Source organism: Amphiura filiformis, chromosome 12, assembly GCF_039555335.1.
Source record: "Amphiura filiformis chromosome 12, Afil_fr2py, whole genome shotgun sequence".
Taxonomy (NCBI): domain Eukaryota; kingdom Metazoa; phylum Echinodermata; class Ophiuroidea; order Amphilepidida; family Amphiuridae; genus Amphiura; species Amphiura filiformis.
In genome coordinates this window covers 30400090-30417826 of record NC_092639.1, presented here as the reverse complement: position 1 = coordinate 30417826, position 17737 = coordinate 30400090, and the positions used below count along the sequence as shown (strand labels likewise).

Below are 17737 nucleotides of genomic sequence, written 5' to 3'. Positions count from 1 at the left end.
ACACCCCACCATGCACCATAAATGCATCAGTTTTATTGTTGAAAAGCCTTCTTCTTCAAGATCCTCTTCAAAACACCAGAAAGCTCCAGAACTCACGTTCAAGCCGGGATCTAATGTTGCATTTTGATATTATGCTGTTATCCGTACAAATCAGAGAAACGAATAGGCCTACAGTTAGGTAGGCCTACATTGATCACTTGAATTGTAACACCATTGCCAAAAATACAAGAAGACTGGGAAGGCTGCGGTCGCGCTTATATCTGCGATCCAAATTAGGCACAGGTCTCTGCGTAAATTAAGCGAATTCTATACTTGGTCTATCGGTACTCGATACAGGCCTACCGGTACTCGATCTAGGCCTATTTTGGTCATGCGGAAACCAATACCGTGGCGACACAGTGATGTTATCGGTATACCGTTTCTACAGGCATAACCTGTTGCGTATTGAGCATGATTAAGCGTAAATGCTGCGGATGTTTTGAACTGATAAATAGGCCTTAGAGTCAATTGGCTTTTGAAATTTTAATATATCCTAAAATATAATAATTTGTTGATGATATTGTCAAAACGGCAGACCTGCTGATGGGGGCCAAAAACAAGGCACGTGCACAGTTTACACACGAGTAACGTAACTGCTTCTTGAAAACTAACATGATGAGTCGATATCGTTTTTTCGCGAACTAAGATTGTAAATGCTGTAAGATGCATGCAATAATGAAACACATAGACTTCGCAGGCATTTTGGGATAAAAATGGGTGATGCTATGCTATAAAGAAAACAATATGCATATTACTTTCGGCTTTAAGCGGGTCAAATATTGAAACAAATAAAGCTGACACACAAGAGGAATGGTATGGGTTCTATAAATATAAAGGAGATATCCCGTGTCTTTATAAGGGGTGATATGGTTGTGAGGGGAAGTGGCCAAAACTGTCGTTTTGATAAATAATATTATTGGCTTTAACTTAAGAATCGCAAGTCCTATAAAAATATAAATGCAATTATTGGCTTCTATGACGTATTGTTTTATAAGATTAATGTATTGATAATATTAAGAAGTATACACTGCAGTTTATTTAGTTAAGGGGCTGTGCAATAATTATTTACCCCGGGGTAAAATTTCAAACAGCTCGCCAAAAATCGCTTGCCCCCCCCTCTCGGCCCGCCAAAAATTCTTTGCCCCCCCCTTGAACATTCCAAATTTTTGGGATCCCAATTTGCAAACCTTAAAGGAAAATTTGCATATTTAAGCGTTTCCGTACTGTTTTCCTAAGCCTTTTAGAGCGTTTTATTAAAAGGCGCCCCATGAATGTGTGCCTAAAATCGCTTGCCCCCCCCTCTCGGCTTGCCAAAATTGCTTGCCCCCCTTTTTCGGCTCGCCAAAATTTCTCCCCCCAATTTGACCCTCCCCAGGGCTCATAATTATTGCACAGCCCCTAAATGGTTTAAACTGAAAAAATATGGCCCTTGCCCCCGGCTCCAGCCATCCGGCCCGCTCGCAGTTCATTCAGTTGTAGGTTGAAGCCTACACTGAAGAACTGACCCTGGATTTTTTAAGAAGAGTTTGAGGAAATACCCCTCGAGTGCGGTAAGTTGGAAAATATGAGAGGAACTGAGGAAGGAAGTTAAGGAACATTGGAAGTCATTGAGTAGAACCGATAAAGTAATGGATAATTAAATATGGATTTCCTTTAATTATAAATTGATTAATTATCCCAATATCCAATGCCTTTAGCGAAAATTGGCAATCATGATTAATAGGTTGCCTTTAAACACGGATTTTGATGTAACTTTTAAGTAAGAGAGGATGTAAGCTCATGGTTATTGGATATATGTGATGCAAGACATTTTGCTGTTCCAATTATGATATTGTTTGCAAGTTTTCCTTAAAAGCTCCTAATATGTGTTTCAGAGAAATTAACCTTAAATTAATGCTCTGCGTGCTTCAACATAAAACAATGTACCAATACGGGCTTGTTTGTCCTTATTTAGGCCTAACCCTTTTTTCATGCTGATTCCAAATACGGGTCATGAAAATTGACAATCTTGAAATTTTTTGAATTAAAAAAAATGAAACTTTTCCTACTGCAGTCAACACCCGCGTGGAGAGAGTTAAGGGGTGGGGTATATATTGAAATTAAGATGATCACTTTGTATATGAAAAAGCAAACATAACTTTGTTTCCTGAAAACCAAAAATGCGACATTCGGGGTTTTTAGGGTCAGGATTTATCAGAAAACTACATGTATCAATATACCATAACCTATGCATCAAATTGCAAATATACGTTTATACATATGTTTTTGAAAGGTATTCTGTTGTTTTTTCATGAAAATAATAATTTTACTGGATTTTTCAAATTAATTTTAAAAACATGCGATACAATTGCTAGAAATATTTTATATACCTGCAGGAAACAAACTTGTTTTTTAGCCTAATGAACGGTATTGAGTTGCACGGATCTTGTGCTTGTTTTGACCCTTCTTTCACCAGCAAGCTAAGTAAGGGAGTATGAGGAGGAGTGGAGCCTTATCCGGAAACCTCTCACAATTGCTGTAATTTCCTTTATGCAACGTTCACATTACCCAATCCTAAATGAACCCCAGACATGACGGTTCACTGCAGAAGTCTTATTGAAGTACAAACTGACCGTGTATTAAAAGTGTAGGCCTATACTTCAATATTTCACATTTATAATGAAAGTATATTTAAAGTTTATGTTTATTTCTTTATTTAAAAAATCAAGATGCGTATTCTGTCCTAATAATCGACTACAAAACCTTATAGGCCTATGTACAAGACTGTTACCATGGTTACCGGCTGCAAAAACAGTGTTAGGCATTTTAAACACTTTTCTAAACACATTCTTGCCTTTACTTTGTAAACTTGTTTAATACTAAACAATTGTAGTGTTTAGCCATCATTGATAAGAATACGTCAATGTTAAGGTGGGACAGGTGTAATTATAGATAGACCAAAATCATCATTTCATCAAAAATTGGTTTTTGTCATTTTTAGACACATTAATGTATGTAGTTTTCATAACATAAAAAAAAACCCGGAAAATGTATGCAATTTGTATAAAAATCGTGCTAATTACATCAAGAATCTATTATTTTCTTTGTTTACGAACCTGTTGCCTTGTGTTTTTCACACATTTCATTTTTTCACCAAAAGTCGACATTTGAAAAATGCAGCTCCTAAAGTATACACCCTATAGACCTGAAAGTTGGCAGTTATGTTCTTTACACCATTATCTAGTGCAAGAACCTACTTCGAAATGTTTCTTGGATATTGATAAAATCAGATGACCAAATATGCCCATATTGGTACACACAAGATATCATTTTTCTCAAAATCATAAGTGTTACACCTCCAACCCCACCTGATGTTTCTGGAAATAGACTCATGCACTGGATCTTTGCAAGAGCTTTATTTTAACACCTCAAGTGTCTCAATAGGACATTGTATAGTGGAGCTACATTTTTTTGAAAAACTGCTAATATTCGCTAATTAAATATGCAAATTAGCTAATTAATATGCATACAATTTGAATTGAACCTGTTTTTCTACATTTAATTCTATACCTGTTCCAATGAATCATGTAAAGAGTGTCTATGATCTTTCCACACAAAAAAGTGTCAATTACACCTGTCCCACCTTAAATGCCTAAACATGCTTTACATTACAAAGTGAAGGCAAGAATTAATGTGTTCAATGGTTAAACACCATGTTTTTGCAGTGCATAATTTTGATCTATATTCTTTTAAAAACACAATAGTTATCTTCCAAGATAAAAGTTTAGGGATGCTAAAAGGGAAGAATAGGCATTTATCCAAATCCTGTAACTTTCAAAATGCACTCAAACGTACTCAAACGAATATCATAAGTTGCATAGTTTAACCCGTATGTCATGTATGTTCACCGTATATGATTAAGCTAACAAGGGGACAATATAAATATGATTTGTCCAGTTCCCTTTTGGATTTTATTCATAAAATGATTGTGGTTTATATTAATGATCTCATATTTGATTTCCGGTAAATAGGTGATGCACATGTACGATTTCCATGGATACTGGTTACAGGCGATTCTGAGTTTGTCTCCAAAATGACAGAGGGTAAGGGTATCGACTGCAGACGACAAGTTTCAAATTTTCTTTACAAATTCAAAAATTTCATAATTGTAAATTTTCAAGATCATATTTGGAATTAGCATAAAAATGCATTAAAATGAGTACAAACAAGTGTAGTATTGGTTCAGTGGTTCTTCAGATAGCTCTTGATATTTTAAGGCAAAAGCACTACGGTAATAATATGTCTCATACATTGCCGAGATTTTGAATTCCAATGCATTCCGCCCAGGACTCACACTCACTTAAAATAAGTTTGAGATGCTTGAAACTTCAAAATCTGCCTGCTTTCTTATACAGATATGAAATATTTTCACTAACTTAAAGAGTTAATCTACTAAGTCGGGGCCCCGAGTTACTATCTCGGACCCCGAGTTACTAAGTCAGGGCCCCGAGTTACTAAGTCAGGGCCCCGAGTTACTAAGTCAGGACCCCGAGTTACTAAGTCGGGGTCCCGAGTTACTAAGTCGGGGCTCTGAGTTACTAAGTCGGACCCCGAGATAGTTTTTTAATTTTCTTTCATGTCACTTCGGGGGCTCCGTATTAATCACACAAATGCTACCGATTTGTAAAAACAAAATTTGGAAAAAATTGCCAATTTCTCCGAGACATACAATTTGTTTGCTTCAGAATTAATGCTGCATGTACACGATTGTCTGCTGACTTTTTAAATTGTGTTTTAAGATACTGTTTTAAGATTTAAAAAAAAGAGAAGAGAAATTTCGACATTTAAAAATCTGCTCGCAATCTCACAACGAAATGGATTGACCATTTCGGTAATTCGCGAAATCCCATGCAGTAGAGAAACCAAACTGCGTCATCACCAATGCAGCACACCAGCAATCGCTCGACTATTCGACTATTGTACATGTACATCAGCGATATGATGAAGTTAAGTATAGCCTAGCTATTATTGGTTTCTTTTGCAAAGGATTTTAGGAAAGACTAAAATGGCCAATTTCGGATCATGTTTGTTGTATTAAGATCATGATGATCGACATTGCCAATCATACCCAAAGTCAAATATGTTTAATATTTATTCATAAGGCCAATTACAATTGATCCTTAGTTTCCTGTTTCCCTCGCGCGTCCAAAATCAAGAATGGAAAAATATTTAATTATTTTATTTTTTATTTACGTATTTTCATCTTTTAATTGACTTTGTAATTACTTTTATTTGCTAATATCTGTTTTTGATCATCTCAACTTGATTATGAATATAAAACAAGAACATTGTAGGGTCCCCTACTAATATTAATGTTAAAAATCAATTATAAAGGTAAAATAATTAAATCCGTAGTCTTAGTCAAAATGACCAAATGGACTGTTGATAATAGTCACGACCACAATTTCAAAATAAAGAAAGTAATAGATAATTAATAATTAATAGATAATTAATAATTAATAATTAAAAGTCGCCTCGTCCTTTATTTTCAAACTTGAAACAGGAAACTAAAAATTAATTGTGAAGGGCCTAATAAGCAAAAAATGCTCTCGTTGTATTTACGTAATTCAATAGCACTAATTCAACAATTACAACTCAAAAGTTTACCTGAAGTTTTGGAGTGTGAGTTTTGGTACCCACTACAAAGGTCATTTTAAAAAGTGTTCAAGCTGTACATATAGGGTTAAAACTGCGTCTTGAGAGTTGAGCATGTTTAAAATCTGCATATAATCATAGTAATCGTGATATTTGTAATTGTTGGTCCTGTGATAACCTTCATTGATAATCATGATAAAATATTTCAGTGTTATGTCAATAATAAATGAAATTCCCATTCATGTTTTTACACGAATTATTTTATCATAACCCGTGTTAATGTTTGAAGCACATATTGAATTTACCAAAGCAAAATTACCTGTATACACTGTCAGACTGTTCAACAGATTTGTGCAAGTTTTTCTCTCATCACTTGCAAAAATTGCATTGATCATTTCATAGCGAGCGTATAGAAGAATTCAAATATATATCACAGATATATACTTTTACAGGTCCTGTGCTTCTTGAGTTGTATTGTAAAGAAGGCTGAAACAACAACACTTTTGTAAAACGTACATAACTTATTAACAACAATAAATCAAGCAAGTTTTCAAGGTATATGATTTGTAGAATGAACTTTTGCAAAACATCAAAGTGAGCTATAAAGTGTTATTTTTCAATAATAGATAATGAAAATCGATTTTTTTTTTTGCAGCTGCTTCGACAACAATACTTAGTCAACCCTTAATGAGTAGAATCTAATTTGGAGGTATTTAAGGGATCTAAAATGAGCGTTTATTGCGTTTCGACAGTATTTTTTGTGGGACATAAGAGCACCTCAGACCTATCGAATTGCATTCTGAATACGAAGCATGTTTTTCTGATATCAAATAATTTTCATTTTTGAAAATCACAATATAATACAAATTTTATGACAAATTATAAAAATTTGATATTTTTCAAATTTTTGATATATAACAGTCCTCGAAGTAAATTATATAAATCTAATGATATATTCTTAAAGTGTATGTAGCAGGGAGGAAAAGCCGACGGTCAATTGAAAATTTTGACCTTTCATATTTGAGATATGGATTTTTTTCCTAAAAAGACCTAATTTTTTTGGTGTTTTGGGAAAAAATCCATATCTTCAATACGAAAGGTCAAAATTTTCAATTGATCGTCGGCTTTTCATCCCACCTACATACACTTTAAGTATAAATCATCAGATTTATAAAGTTTACTTCAAGTACAGTTAAATATCAAAAATTATTTGATATCAGAATGACATTCTTCGTATCCAGAATGCAATTCGATATGTCTGATGTGTTCTAATGTCCCAAAATAAATACTGTCCAAACGTTCATACCCCAGCCCTTAAGAGAGAGGGAGAGAGTTAGAGAGAGGGGGGTTTTAGAGGGAGAGAGGGTTATATACCACAAGTCCTGACACTGCTAAAAATCATTCATTCAATTGAAAGTAAAATTCTCAATTAAAACAACAACAAAAGAAGTTTTAGATTTGAATGAAAATTATTGTTTTAGGCATTTAACTAAAAACTGGTTTAAAAGGGTACTAGAGGTATTGTTGGTCGAAGCAGCCAAAATATCGATTTTCATTATCTAGCAGCCAAATGATCGATTTTCATTATCTAAATCAATATATTATTGAAAAATAACACTCTGTTTTTCAAAAGTTCATTCTACAAATCATATAGGCCTACTTTGAAAACTAGCTTGATTTATTGTTGTGAATAAGTTATGTATGTTTTACTAAAGTGTTGTTGTTTCAGCCCTCTTTACAACATAACTCAAGAACCACATGACCTACTTAAGTATATCTGTGATATTTGAATTCTTCTACACACTCGCTATGAAATGATCAATGAATTTTTTGCCAAAGCTCACTACCATTCGTATAAGATGATGTGAACTACCAAATCGCAACAGTTTAAAATAGTTGCTAACCTTAATTGTACACTATTGGTGACTTGAACTTGCATATCGGTTCATATTTTGAACTACATAGTGCAAACATTTAAAGGACAGACTGTCAGTCAAGTCCTTCCGATTATAGATGCCTTTCCTGTAAATACAAATCTTAGTTTAAGGCAAAATATTTTCCCATAATTTTTTAGCTTAATAATGTAGAATATGTAGATCATTGAAATGAAAGCGCAGACAACTTTTTTTTATTTATTTCAAACTGATTCGGACTGATAAGATCGTTTCTGTCAATAAATTGGTTATTTGATAAAAGTGTATTTGCAAAGTTTGTGTAAATAAAAAATGTTTGATTTTTATTAGTCTCCACATTCCGACTATTTAAGGTAGTTGAATTCGGAATTTGATCGTACGCACATACCTATTCCCCAAAAAGGTTATGTCGAAAATTGGTACAACAAAACAATGTCAATTTTTCAGATATTTTTTGCTCATACTTCTGGTAAGTGTCTGCTATAGGTTTCAACTCTACATGCTCTAAGGCAACTAATCTTTGAGCGCAAGATAACGTGTTAAAGACTCAGAGTGAATAACCATCAAAATATCGCATATAGGAAATTTACAGCTTATTTGTTAACATTCGCAACTTTTAATACCGACATTTGGAAAGACAGAGGAGTTTGTCATGATTTGTAGAGCAACCAATATAAGCATCATGAATGCAATGGTCTTTCCCATTGCTATGGGCTGTCGGAAGGGCAGACAAATCTAGGATTCAAACTTTTGAAATATGGTGATGCTGAGAATTTGTTAACATTCGTAACTCAAATTTAAGTCATGCAGTCGGAATTCAAAGCCCAATAAAAATCAAATATTTTGTGTTTACACAAATTTTTTTTTCAAAGATCACATTTAATACTATCACATGACTATCAAAAATGGGACAATTGTTCAATACGATACATAGTATTTTAAAAGCTAGTTTCTTTTGAGGCCTTTTTACATGTTTAGAAGAATATTTTGGTAAGTTTAAAATTATGTTGATGTCAATTGGATAACTTGGAATTAACTGTTTTTAGAGGGTGTAAATCATTTGGTTGGAATGTCGTTTCACATTTTTGGGGCGCCCTCTACGGAGGCGTCCCACAATATTGGCATGTACTTGTGAGTAGCTTCTAATTTCAGTCTTACTAGATTTACTCCGCAATTGTTGTGCTATTTTGCTAAAATTATGCCCTTGCTCAGAAATAAATCCACAATATGCTTGGATTTTATTTTATTATTGTTTTCTGTTATGCACAGGATAAAATGGTGTGCGTATATTCTTTGTTTAAAAGACAAAATTAATGGATTTGTAAAACACCAAATAAATCGAGACCTTTGACCTTTGTAACCACTTTGACCTTTGTAACCAGTTTACCGCCTCTTAGAACCCGATAGACGGTGACCAACACTTTGGATTACAATAGCCTAATCTGAATGGCATAGTCCAATAAGCTCAAATAAACAATCATAGTGCAAAATTTGACCTAACTTGCAGAGTATGAGTTTTTGTACCCAAAGTTTCAAAGTCAGGCATCTTATCAAGATCAAGATAGTGATAGTGACATAACAATTAACACGCTTATCTTACCAAGGTCTTATCTATCTGCATGGGGTAATTGGAAATTATGGTGTAGCCTATTTGTTTTAAGGATGAAACAACTGGCTCCTTTTGCATGGAAATTAGAACAAATTACTATACAAGCTGTATCAAAAAGTGTGGTACCCAGCAGTTTTGATAGTAATTGAAAAGCCTGGTTCTTCCAAATGCAATATCAGGTCCCCCTTAAAATGATAAAATGATCAGACCATAAATCTTTTGTGACTGTTTATGACATTAATCAACAAATTATGCGGATCCTAGATGTGTCGAGGATGTTATGTTTATGAACAAAACGTTACGTTTGTATTTTCAACATTGTTAATCATTGCTACGTGTATGTTAACAAATGAAAGTTCTGTAATTATTTTAATTCTTCAATGCTAAGTTAGTAAGTATTCTTTTGGATATCATCAAATTGTAAATCTCTAGTCAGATTTTCAGTGTGTTAACAACTATGTATCAAAGATGTTACGTTCATGTACAAAACATTAACGTTCTTATCTTGTAAACATTGTATACCCATATAGCTACTTTTGAAGAATGAATGTTCTGTAATTGTCTTTTATCCTTCATCTCTATTAGATTTTCAGTGTATTAGCAAGTAGATGATGTATATGTATCACAGACGTTATGATGTATATGTATCACAGACGTTATACATTCATAAAAACTTTTCTTTTGGTCAACATAGGGGTAGATCCTCTTCTATACTATCCATCATATACCCCCCTGCATAACGAAATTCAACAATATTCAATATCCAAAGCAATATCATCACTACAATATGCCCCAAAATTGAACTCCCCACCCCACATAATCGCAAATTGACACGACAGCTTCATTCCAATTCAATTTATTTCATCCAAAACGGTCCTGTGATACACCTTCCCCAATCAAACACATTTGTCTTGCATTTGATCATCTTCTACTCTTCCCTAGAAAAAATCATTATGATACCAAATCCCCGGGACCAAATCTAAACACCATGCCATGGAATTCACCATATCACGTCCAAGCTCACATAATTTGGGCGCCCCATTTCTTTTTTAAAGGAATTTTTATTAATACTGTCACAGTTATGTGTTATTTTGTTTAATGCTTACTTGCAAACGATTAACTATCTTCGCGGGGAGGCGCAAAAAGTTTCCTCAGCATGGTTAGATACATTCATGCAAACAAACATTATAAGCTCATGGACGTAAATGCTTATTTTGCGCCAAATGGATGTTAAGTACATTCATCTTGCATGTAACATTTACAATCAGGATCATTTAATAATCATTGCTCTGTAAAAAGCACCCGACACGACACACAAACACATATAGTTCAGTGCACACACGTCCACAGTGGACACGTGGGTCCGTCATAAATGTAAGCAAACTGTTACACTCAGTACAACTTTTGGCTATCTCGGTGTAAGGAGCGCTTCACGAACTTCCACACAGAAAAACGCTTCACAGTAAAGCAGCTTCTGATTAGCTCACCTATTGTACTTTCCGGATTTTGCATTGGGTAGCATTACTTTATGGCTTTATAAAAATGTATCTGAGGAGGATTTCTTATACACTTAAGAGGAGAGCTCTTGAAGTTATTACAACTACTTAAACTGTGCTTAAGAGGGATCGCAGATTCGCAAAGAACAGCACTTGTGATTTTAGGGTCTCATACTCATCTGAGATTGTGTACTTTTGACGGGACTTTTGATGATCATCCAGTTGTGGAGTAGAAGTTTGCGTTTTATGATGGACATAAAGTTTGGTTTGTGATTGCAATTTTCTTTGTTTAGTTCTTCATACAACGTAATGGATGCATAGGATGTGTTAATACATTAAAACAGTAACACATTTCATTACGCATTTTCAAAGATCGTTGGTGCTACATATGTACTTAAGCGACAATCTTCATTTAACGCTGTGCAATTGCAATGTACGATGTAATTGTAACTACGGTGTATCTACGGTGTACGGTACCTCTTTTGGAGTAGCTATGGGTACCCACGGCGTACCACACTACCAGTAATGATAAATGAAGCCTGGATACTGAAAAGCCTTCTTGGAACTGGGCTACTTGTCTTCAGCTCATCTGACGAATCTACTGCTTCGGACTTGTGTCATTGAATAATCTATTTGTAAACCGTCGATGTTTCAGTTCGATGTCTCCTGCAAGCAAAGTCTTCTGACAGCTTTGATCCTATAAGTGATATATTTCGCTTGAATCAGTAGTCGACGACGTCATACATCTTCAAATATGCGCGCGCAATTGTGTAGTAAACGCGCCTAATTACCTTAATTTTTCAATGAGTTTCCTAAGCACACCTTTCCTCATCTCTTCCCCGTTAAACCCACGGTCTCTATTCAAATGAACCGTCGCCTGAAGCAACGACATAGTACAATCACCGCCTATATACTATAGAAGGATATTAATATTGTGATTCAAAATGACCATGGAACTATTAGCGAGGAAATAACATCGTCATCAGCGTTGGTTTATTCATTCAAAGAAGGTGGTGTCACATTTTTACAAACATTTTTACCTTTCTGTGGATACTTTTTATACGGAATATATCATCATTATGATAACTTCTTGTGAGGTACTGATTCTTATGTTTGGTGTGTTGCTAAGTATCCTGGCGATGTCTGCAGAAGGAAAACACAATGTCATAATAAAAGGTAAAGTTATGAAAGTTTTAACGCATCTATCATTAAGTAATTTTTTATTTCAGTTAGAGGTTATTTGTGAAATACCTTTCTATAATTAATCGTTAGAAACCTTCATTTGTAAATGAATACTTGTATTGTATAAGCTGGTGTCGTATTGATTGCTTAAGCAATGTGGACAATCTCCAGCATAGGAACTTGACGTGCACTGATTGCAAGAGTTTCTGCAAGTTGCAGATATTCCTACGAACATTATTATTGCAAAAGTGTATTACCATTAAGTAATTTAATTTCAATTATAGAGTTTACTTATGAAATACCTTTCTACAATTTATGGTACCTTCATTTTGTAAACTAGTAATACATGGATTGTTTTTGAAGCAATATGGACAAAATCCAGGAAGAGGTCGACGTACGCTGATTGCAACAGTTCCTACAAGTTGCAGATATTCTTATACGAAGCATATTGCAAAGGTGTTTAACGTTCTTACGCTTTTCCGTGTTAACATCACAGGCTATGTCTCTTGCTGCATTCACGTTATAAAACAGATCCCATCTGCAATTAACTTCCTGGAAAAGTGCAATGTCGCAACGTAAATAGCCATATAGACCATTATATACCTAATGACAAATTCACATTAGCTTACATTGAAATCGTTCCAATAAAAGTTATTGCAAGCTGAATTTGATGGTTTGGTTTGTAAGGGTCTTTGCTGACTTAATTATAATTATGTAACCTTACAAACAAAAAATAAACCGCGCCAATTCTTTCTCTTGTCTCACTTTTTGAAAATGTATTTTGATTGCAAAATATGTCCTTTACTTGCAAGAGGTAATACGTTTTAACTGTGTAAATGTGTCAGCTCTATCGTGTACTTTATAAGTACATTTTCAGAATGATACGCTCATGCTTTATGGCTGTAAACAAAAAGTTTTGGCAGTATTCTATTCTTAATTTTCAGTTAACTATAGGCAAACACTGGCATATGCATGCTATAGAGGTCTAAAGAGGGAAGTGTCACACAAGTAGTGGCTTTTCCCTGGCCTAAATGACATGGATCTCCAAAATGAAAATGAAAGTTCCCCCTCCCTAAAAACACGAATGTCTTATCCATTGTTATGTGTATTAAAAACAAATTAACCCATTATTTCTATGAACGTTTTGTTATGTGTAGAGCTAAAGGCAAGAATTAAAAATAATGTACAAAGATCTCTAAATTTTCAATTTCAGTCATTTTTAAAATTATAATCTGATTTAAAATTCTCAAGTACCATCATGCCTGATAGATTTAGTGATTCTTTGAGTTGGTATGGGGATTTTAGCTATAAATAATTTGAACATTAAGCGGCGTGTAAGGCATTAAGAAACATGTTCCAAGTACTTAAGCAAATACCCCTAAAAATACAACACTAACTCTTAATAATGGGCGGATACTTAGGGTATACATTGGACTCACAATTGAAACAACGGGTTACCAATGCCCACTTAAAGTATGCTAAGCTTACAGCATTTGTATTGTATAAAACACTATCCTAATAGTTGCAGCGATTGGAAACATTTTCCATACAAAGATTCGAATGACTTGTTGACAATGTAAAGTTTGCACAACGAAAATAGAGAAAAATGGGGGGATTTTAGTATGAGTGTGTGTTGATATGACATAAGCTGAATGTGCAACAACACCCTTAAGGGTGCTTTAGTTTTAAGATGTTTTATTAGCTATAGAGTTAGGCGTCATGTTCCATTTCACAGTGAACAAAAACGTCAGTGAAAAGAAAGTTTTTGAAGAGGTGCTTATGTGTAGATCCAACAAGAAAAGGTCTTCATGGTCTTCTTTTGAAGTATTTTGACATGTTTGATGGTCAACAATTATGCAAGGTTTAAAGTTCTCTTGTAGGTTGTACATGGGTATATAATAGCAGTGTCTCATAGATATAGCTAGGACAACTCAGGTTTCAGTTAGAAAGGACCCTTTATATCATGTCTTTCCAGTTACAAAACCGAACTGATTTCTTCTGGCATTCATATGGGTATGTGTCTACAGGTAGCTGGGATATATGACTTCATTTCTGTAGTATGTGTCATACATGTACAGGACACTATAGTACTCTGGTCTACATGGTCTAAATCAAAATGATTGGTACCCATCAGTTTTGATGGTTTTTTTAATATTTATCGAAACGCATGTTTCTTCCCAAATTATATGCAACATTCAGAATTAGAACATTGTATCATGTTGAAAGGACCACGATTAAATAAACGACCTGTTCTATACAGCAATCAGTCTGACTACAAATAGGAATCTTCTGTTGGAGTTTAGTGAGACAGTCTTCCATTACACTGGAAACTGGTACCGTATATACAGTTCTATGTTCATGATGTTGGTAGCTATCATTTTGATACCGCCTTTCCCCGTACACAAGTCGAGTCTAGTAATACTATATAGTTAAAGGTCCAAATTGGAAAACCTCGTTTCCCAGGGAAAGATCAGACAGTATATAGGCCAGACCATGGTCAGACTGTATACATTTAGGTTATTTTCACCTTGAAGGCATGGATAGCCTTACAAATATGGGCTAACTTTCCCTCGGGCCATGTGCCATATGCATGAATTACAACTGGTACTTGTACAAATGTATCTACCATCTACTCAGATACTCTCATTTCGATATGTTGTTTCTAGCTGTGGCTTTAAGCGTGAAACAAAATAAGACCGGGTGATCAGTACTAATATAGCTTCTCTAATATTCCAAGAAATGGATACCCGTGATGATTTTCTTTTGTTATGCGAAGAAGCCATAAATACTATTATGACTTCTTTATTTTGTTTGTAAGGCATAAAGATTTATTTGATTTTAAAAGACTTGTATAGGTTTAGCAGTGATTCTTTCTATCTTATTCTACACAAGTATTGCATCTTCTGATAACTAACTGCTGCATAGCCCCAAATATCTGAATATTCTTCAGCAAAATTGACCTCATCAATGGCACGACCCAAATCCCGGGCACAAATCGAGGGACAAGATACATTGTAGTATCTGAAGAGTGGGGATATCTGATCATGTGATGAGGAGGGGAATTGGGCCATTGGATGCCGGCTTGGGCCCTGGTCCTGGCCTACATGTAGCCTGTGTGCAAACATGAAGCGCCCTGTTCTTAATATAATGATATAAATTTCAATTTAGAAAACTTATGGCTGCACTGGTTTCGCATCAAGTAATTCTTCTTTTTGATATTGTTCGCACATTGACAATAATATTTCAAAAGACGTATGCACATTGTATACCATTGAATTACGTAGAGTGTGGGAACAATTTCCAAACAAATATGCCTATTCAATGTTGTTGATTTACAGAAACTAAGATTTTTAAAATCAGATCATAGACATTGATACGTTTTGTATCTTTTCATTGCTTTCGTCTCAACATTAGACAATTATAATTGTCATGTTAAAGTTAATAGGCGGGGGATTCATTTCTTATGTTGTTTACATTGGTTGAACAAGTACAAAAAATAAATCTTAATCGCCTTATTCATACATCATACAAGTAAAATTATTTACAATATTATGAAGCAGACCTCACATCGCATTGTGCTAACGTTTTGATTATTTCCCAATCCATGTAATTGCAACGTATTCAATTTCGAGTGATTTTTATCGCGATTTAGTTCCAGACCGGTGACAGAAAACTTTGTCCAAAACCAATCGGCTAGAATAAATCAGCACAATCGATCCTTTTCTACTTTGAAGAAATAGTACACTAACTTTAACCACAGCTTTCCGCTTGAAAAATTGCAATATTGTAACGTAATATGGATACCCCAACTTGAAACAGACCCGATTCTTTTAATTTTAATGCTCTGCATGCTAGCCATTGGCTTCAACACAAAAAGTCCTCTAAATTCTGAAAATATCAAGAGCTATCTCAAGAAGCACTGAACCAATACAAGGCTTGTTTGTACTTATTTTAACGCATTTTTCACACTGATTCCAAATATGGTCATGAAAATTTACAATTCTGAAATTTTTGAATTTTAAAAAAAAAAATTGAAACTTGTCGTCACAGTCGACACCAGGGTTAAGACATATATGTTTGTTTCAAGTAATTTGAATATTAATGTCCTTTTATTGCAGCGGATTAGATGCTATTTTAATACTTGATTGTTATTCTCTCCGCAAGAATAAAGGAGTTTTGAGAATGTTACTCCGGGTTGTTGCAACTTTGTAACACAGGAAAGGTGAAAGGGGGACATTGGTATAAGCATGGTATAAGTCTGCCTAAGTTCATTGTACAAGATGCCGAATTCAAAGAGTTAGCCATGGGCTTCCTATAGGGCATGCAACTGAAAGTTTTAGTAAAGAACATCCCTACTCTGACTTCCGCTTAAAACATCAAATTTATACAAATGATACATTTATACAAATGGTATGACCAAAAAGGTACCTTAGGCTTATTGTTTTCATTACCATCACACGGGCCATTTAGATGTGTTCGGGGTCGCGACCTCATATCCCATGATAAAGAGAAAACTTTATAAATCGCATAATCATGATAAATGTATTCCTTGTATCTAAATGATTTAGGCCAAAACGACTTCAGTTTGTTCATATTGATATTTTCTGTAATGTATCATAGACAACATGAGATATGTGACTCATTTATGCCCTTGTTTAATTTCCGTTCATCATGCTTGATCGCAATTATGTTCTACATGAATTTCATCGAACATGGGATCTTACATTCTATGTTACTCATCCTGAATGCTCATCATCACAAGGATCATAATACCTATCACCAGGGAGGGTCCGCCATGATACATGGTCAAGGATTTTGGAACGACATCATGCATTTGAATGAATGACTGGACAGTATGGTCAGTCACTGACTTGCGCTATTAAGTGAATGAAAGACCGGGATGAAAGATGCTTCATAAGCATACCTCTTTTGGTTTGTGGTGGTGTCCCGATTACAGAAATGAAACTATTTGATTATTCATTATGGTTTGATCCTAGTGTCAGATCAACGAAACCAATAGGCCTAACATACTGCAGTTACTGTCCGTTTTCCTATGCACAATACACAGTGCTCTCACCATTGACGCGCGACCTTTACAAATAGTGTATGTTAGAAGTATATTGCATTTGCCTAGTTAACATCACTGTGTGAAAAATAACCGGCCAATATTTAAACTATTCTCCAAACTTCTAGCAAATATATTTCTCTAACATGACCTAAAATTACAGCTAGGTTAGATGTTCAGAAATAGTCGCACTTTCGTAGAATATGAGTGAGGGCAAAGCATAGCTAGCTCATAGCTAGCCAACTCCCCATGTTAATTGAATGGAGATTTGACCGAAAATATTGAGCTATATTGGTAACGGACCGCTCCGTTCTGAAAAAAAAAACAAAAAACGGTACAAGCTACATTTAAACTATTCTATGAAATTCTAGAAAATTGTTGTTTTGTAACATGTCCTAAATTTTTAGCTAATTTAGGTGTTTGGAAATAGTCGCACTTTTGTGTTTTAGGAAGGATATGTAAACGACAGATAACACCAAAAATATGAAGAAATTATTTCCAAACCGTGTTAAGTCAACAATCATTATGTTGCTGATTTTCAAGAATGCTGGTTAACAAAAAGCAGGCCATTGTCTCATTTCGTGAACAAAGGTGCACATACCATTGTTTCCTTGCGTTTCCTTTATAATCAGTTACCCAACTGAAGCTGTATTATAGCACCTTATAGCGATACCGCGCATATAAAACAGACACATGTGCACAACCAGAGAAGATCCGATTTAATCAGTTGAGCTGTTTCAATGAGTGTTATCTTGGTTTAATAGCTTTTAATGTGGTTTAAGTCCTGCAAAGGTCGAGA

General features: G+C 34.7%; 1 protein-coding gene across 1 annotated transcript in view; it reads left to right on the top strand.

The window, feature by feature from the left end:
* The first annotated feature begins 10526 nt into the window (after positions 1-10526).
* Positions 10527-17737, top strand: part of LOC140166055 (R-spondin-2-like) — a 53404-nt gene continuing 46193 nt past the window's right edge. The window contains exon 1 of the mRNA XM_072189433.1: positions 10527-11867. Within this exon, the coding sequence (XP_072045534.1) occupies positions 11771-11867 (97 nt within the window). The 5' untranslated portion in view covers positions 10527-11770. The remainder of the gene's footprint in view (positions 11868-17737) is intronic.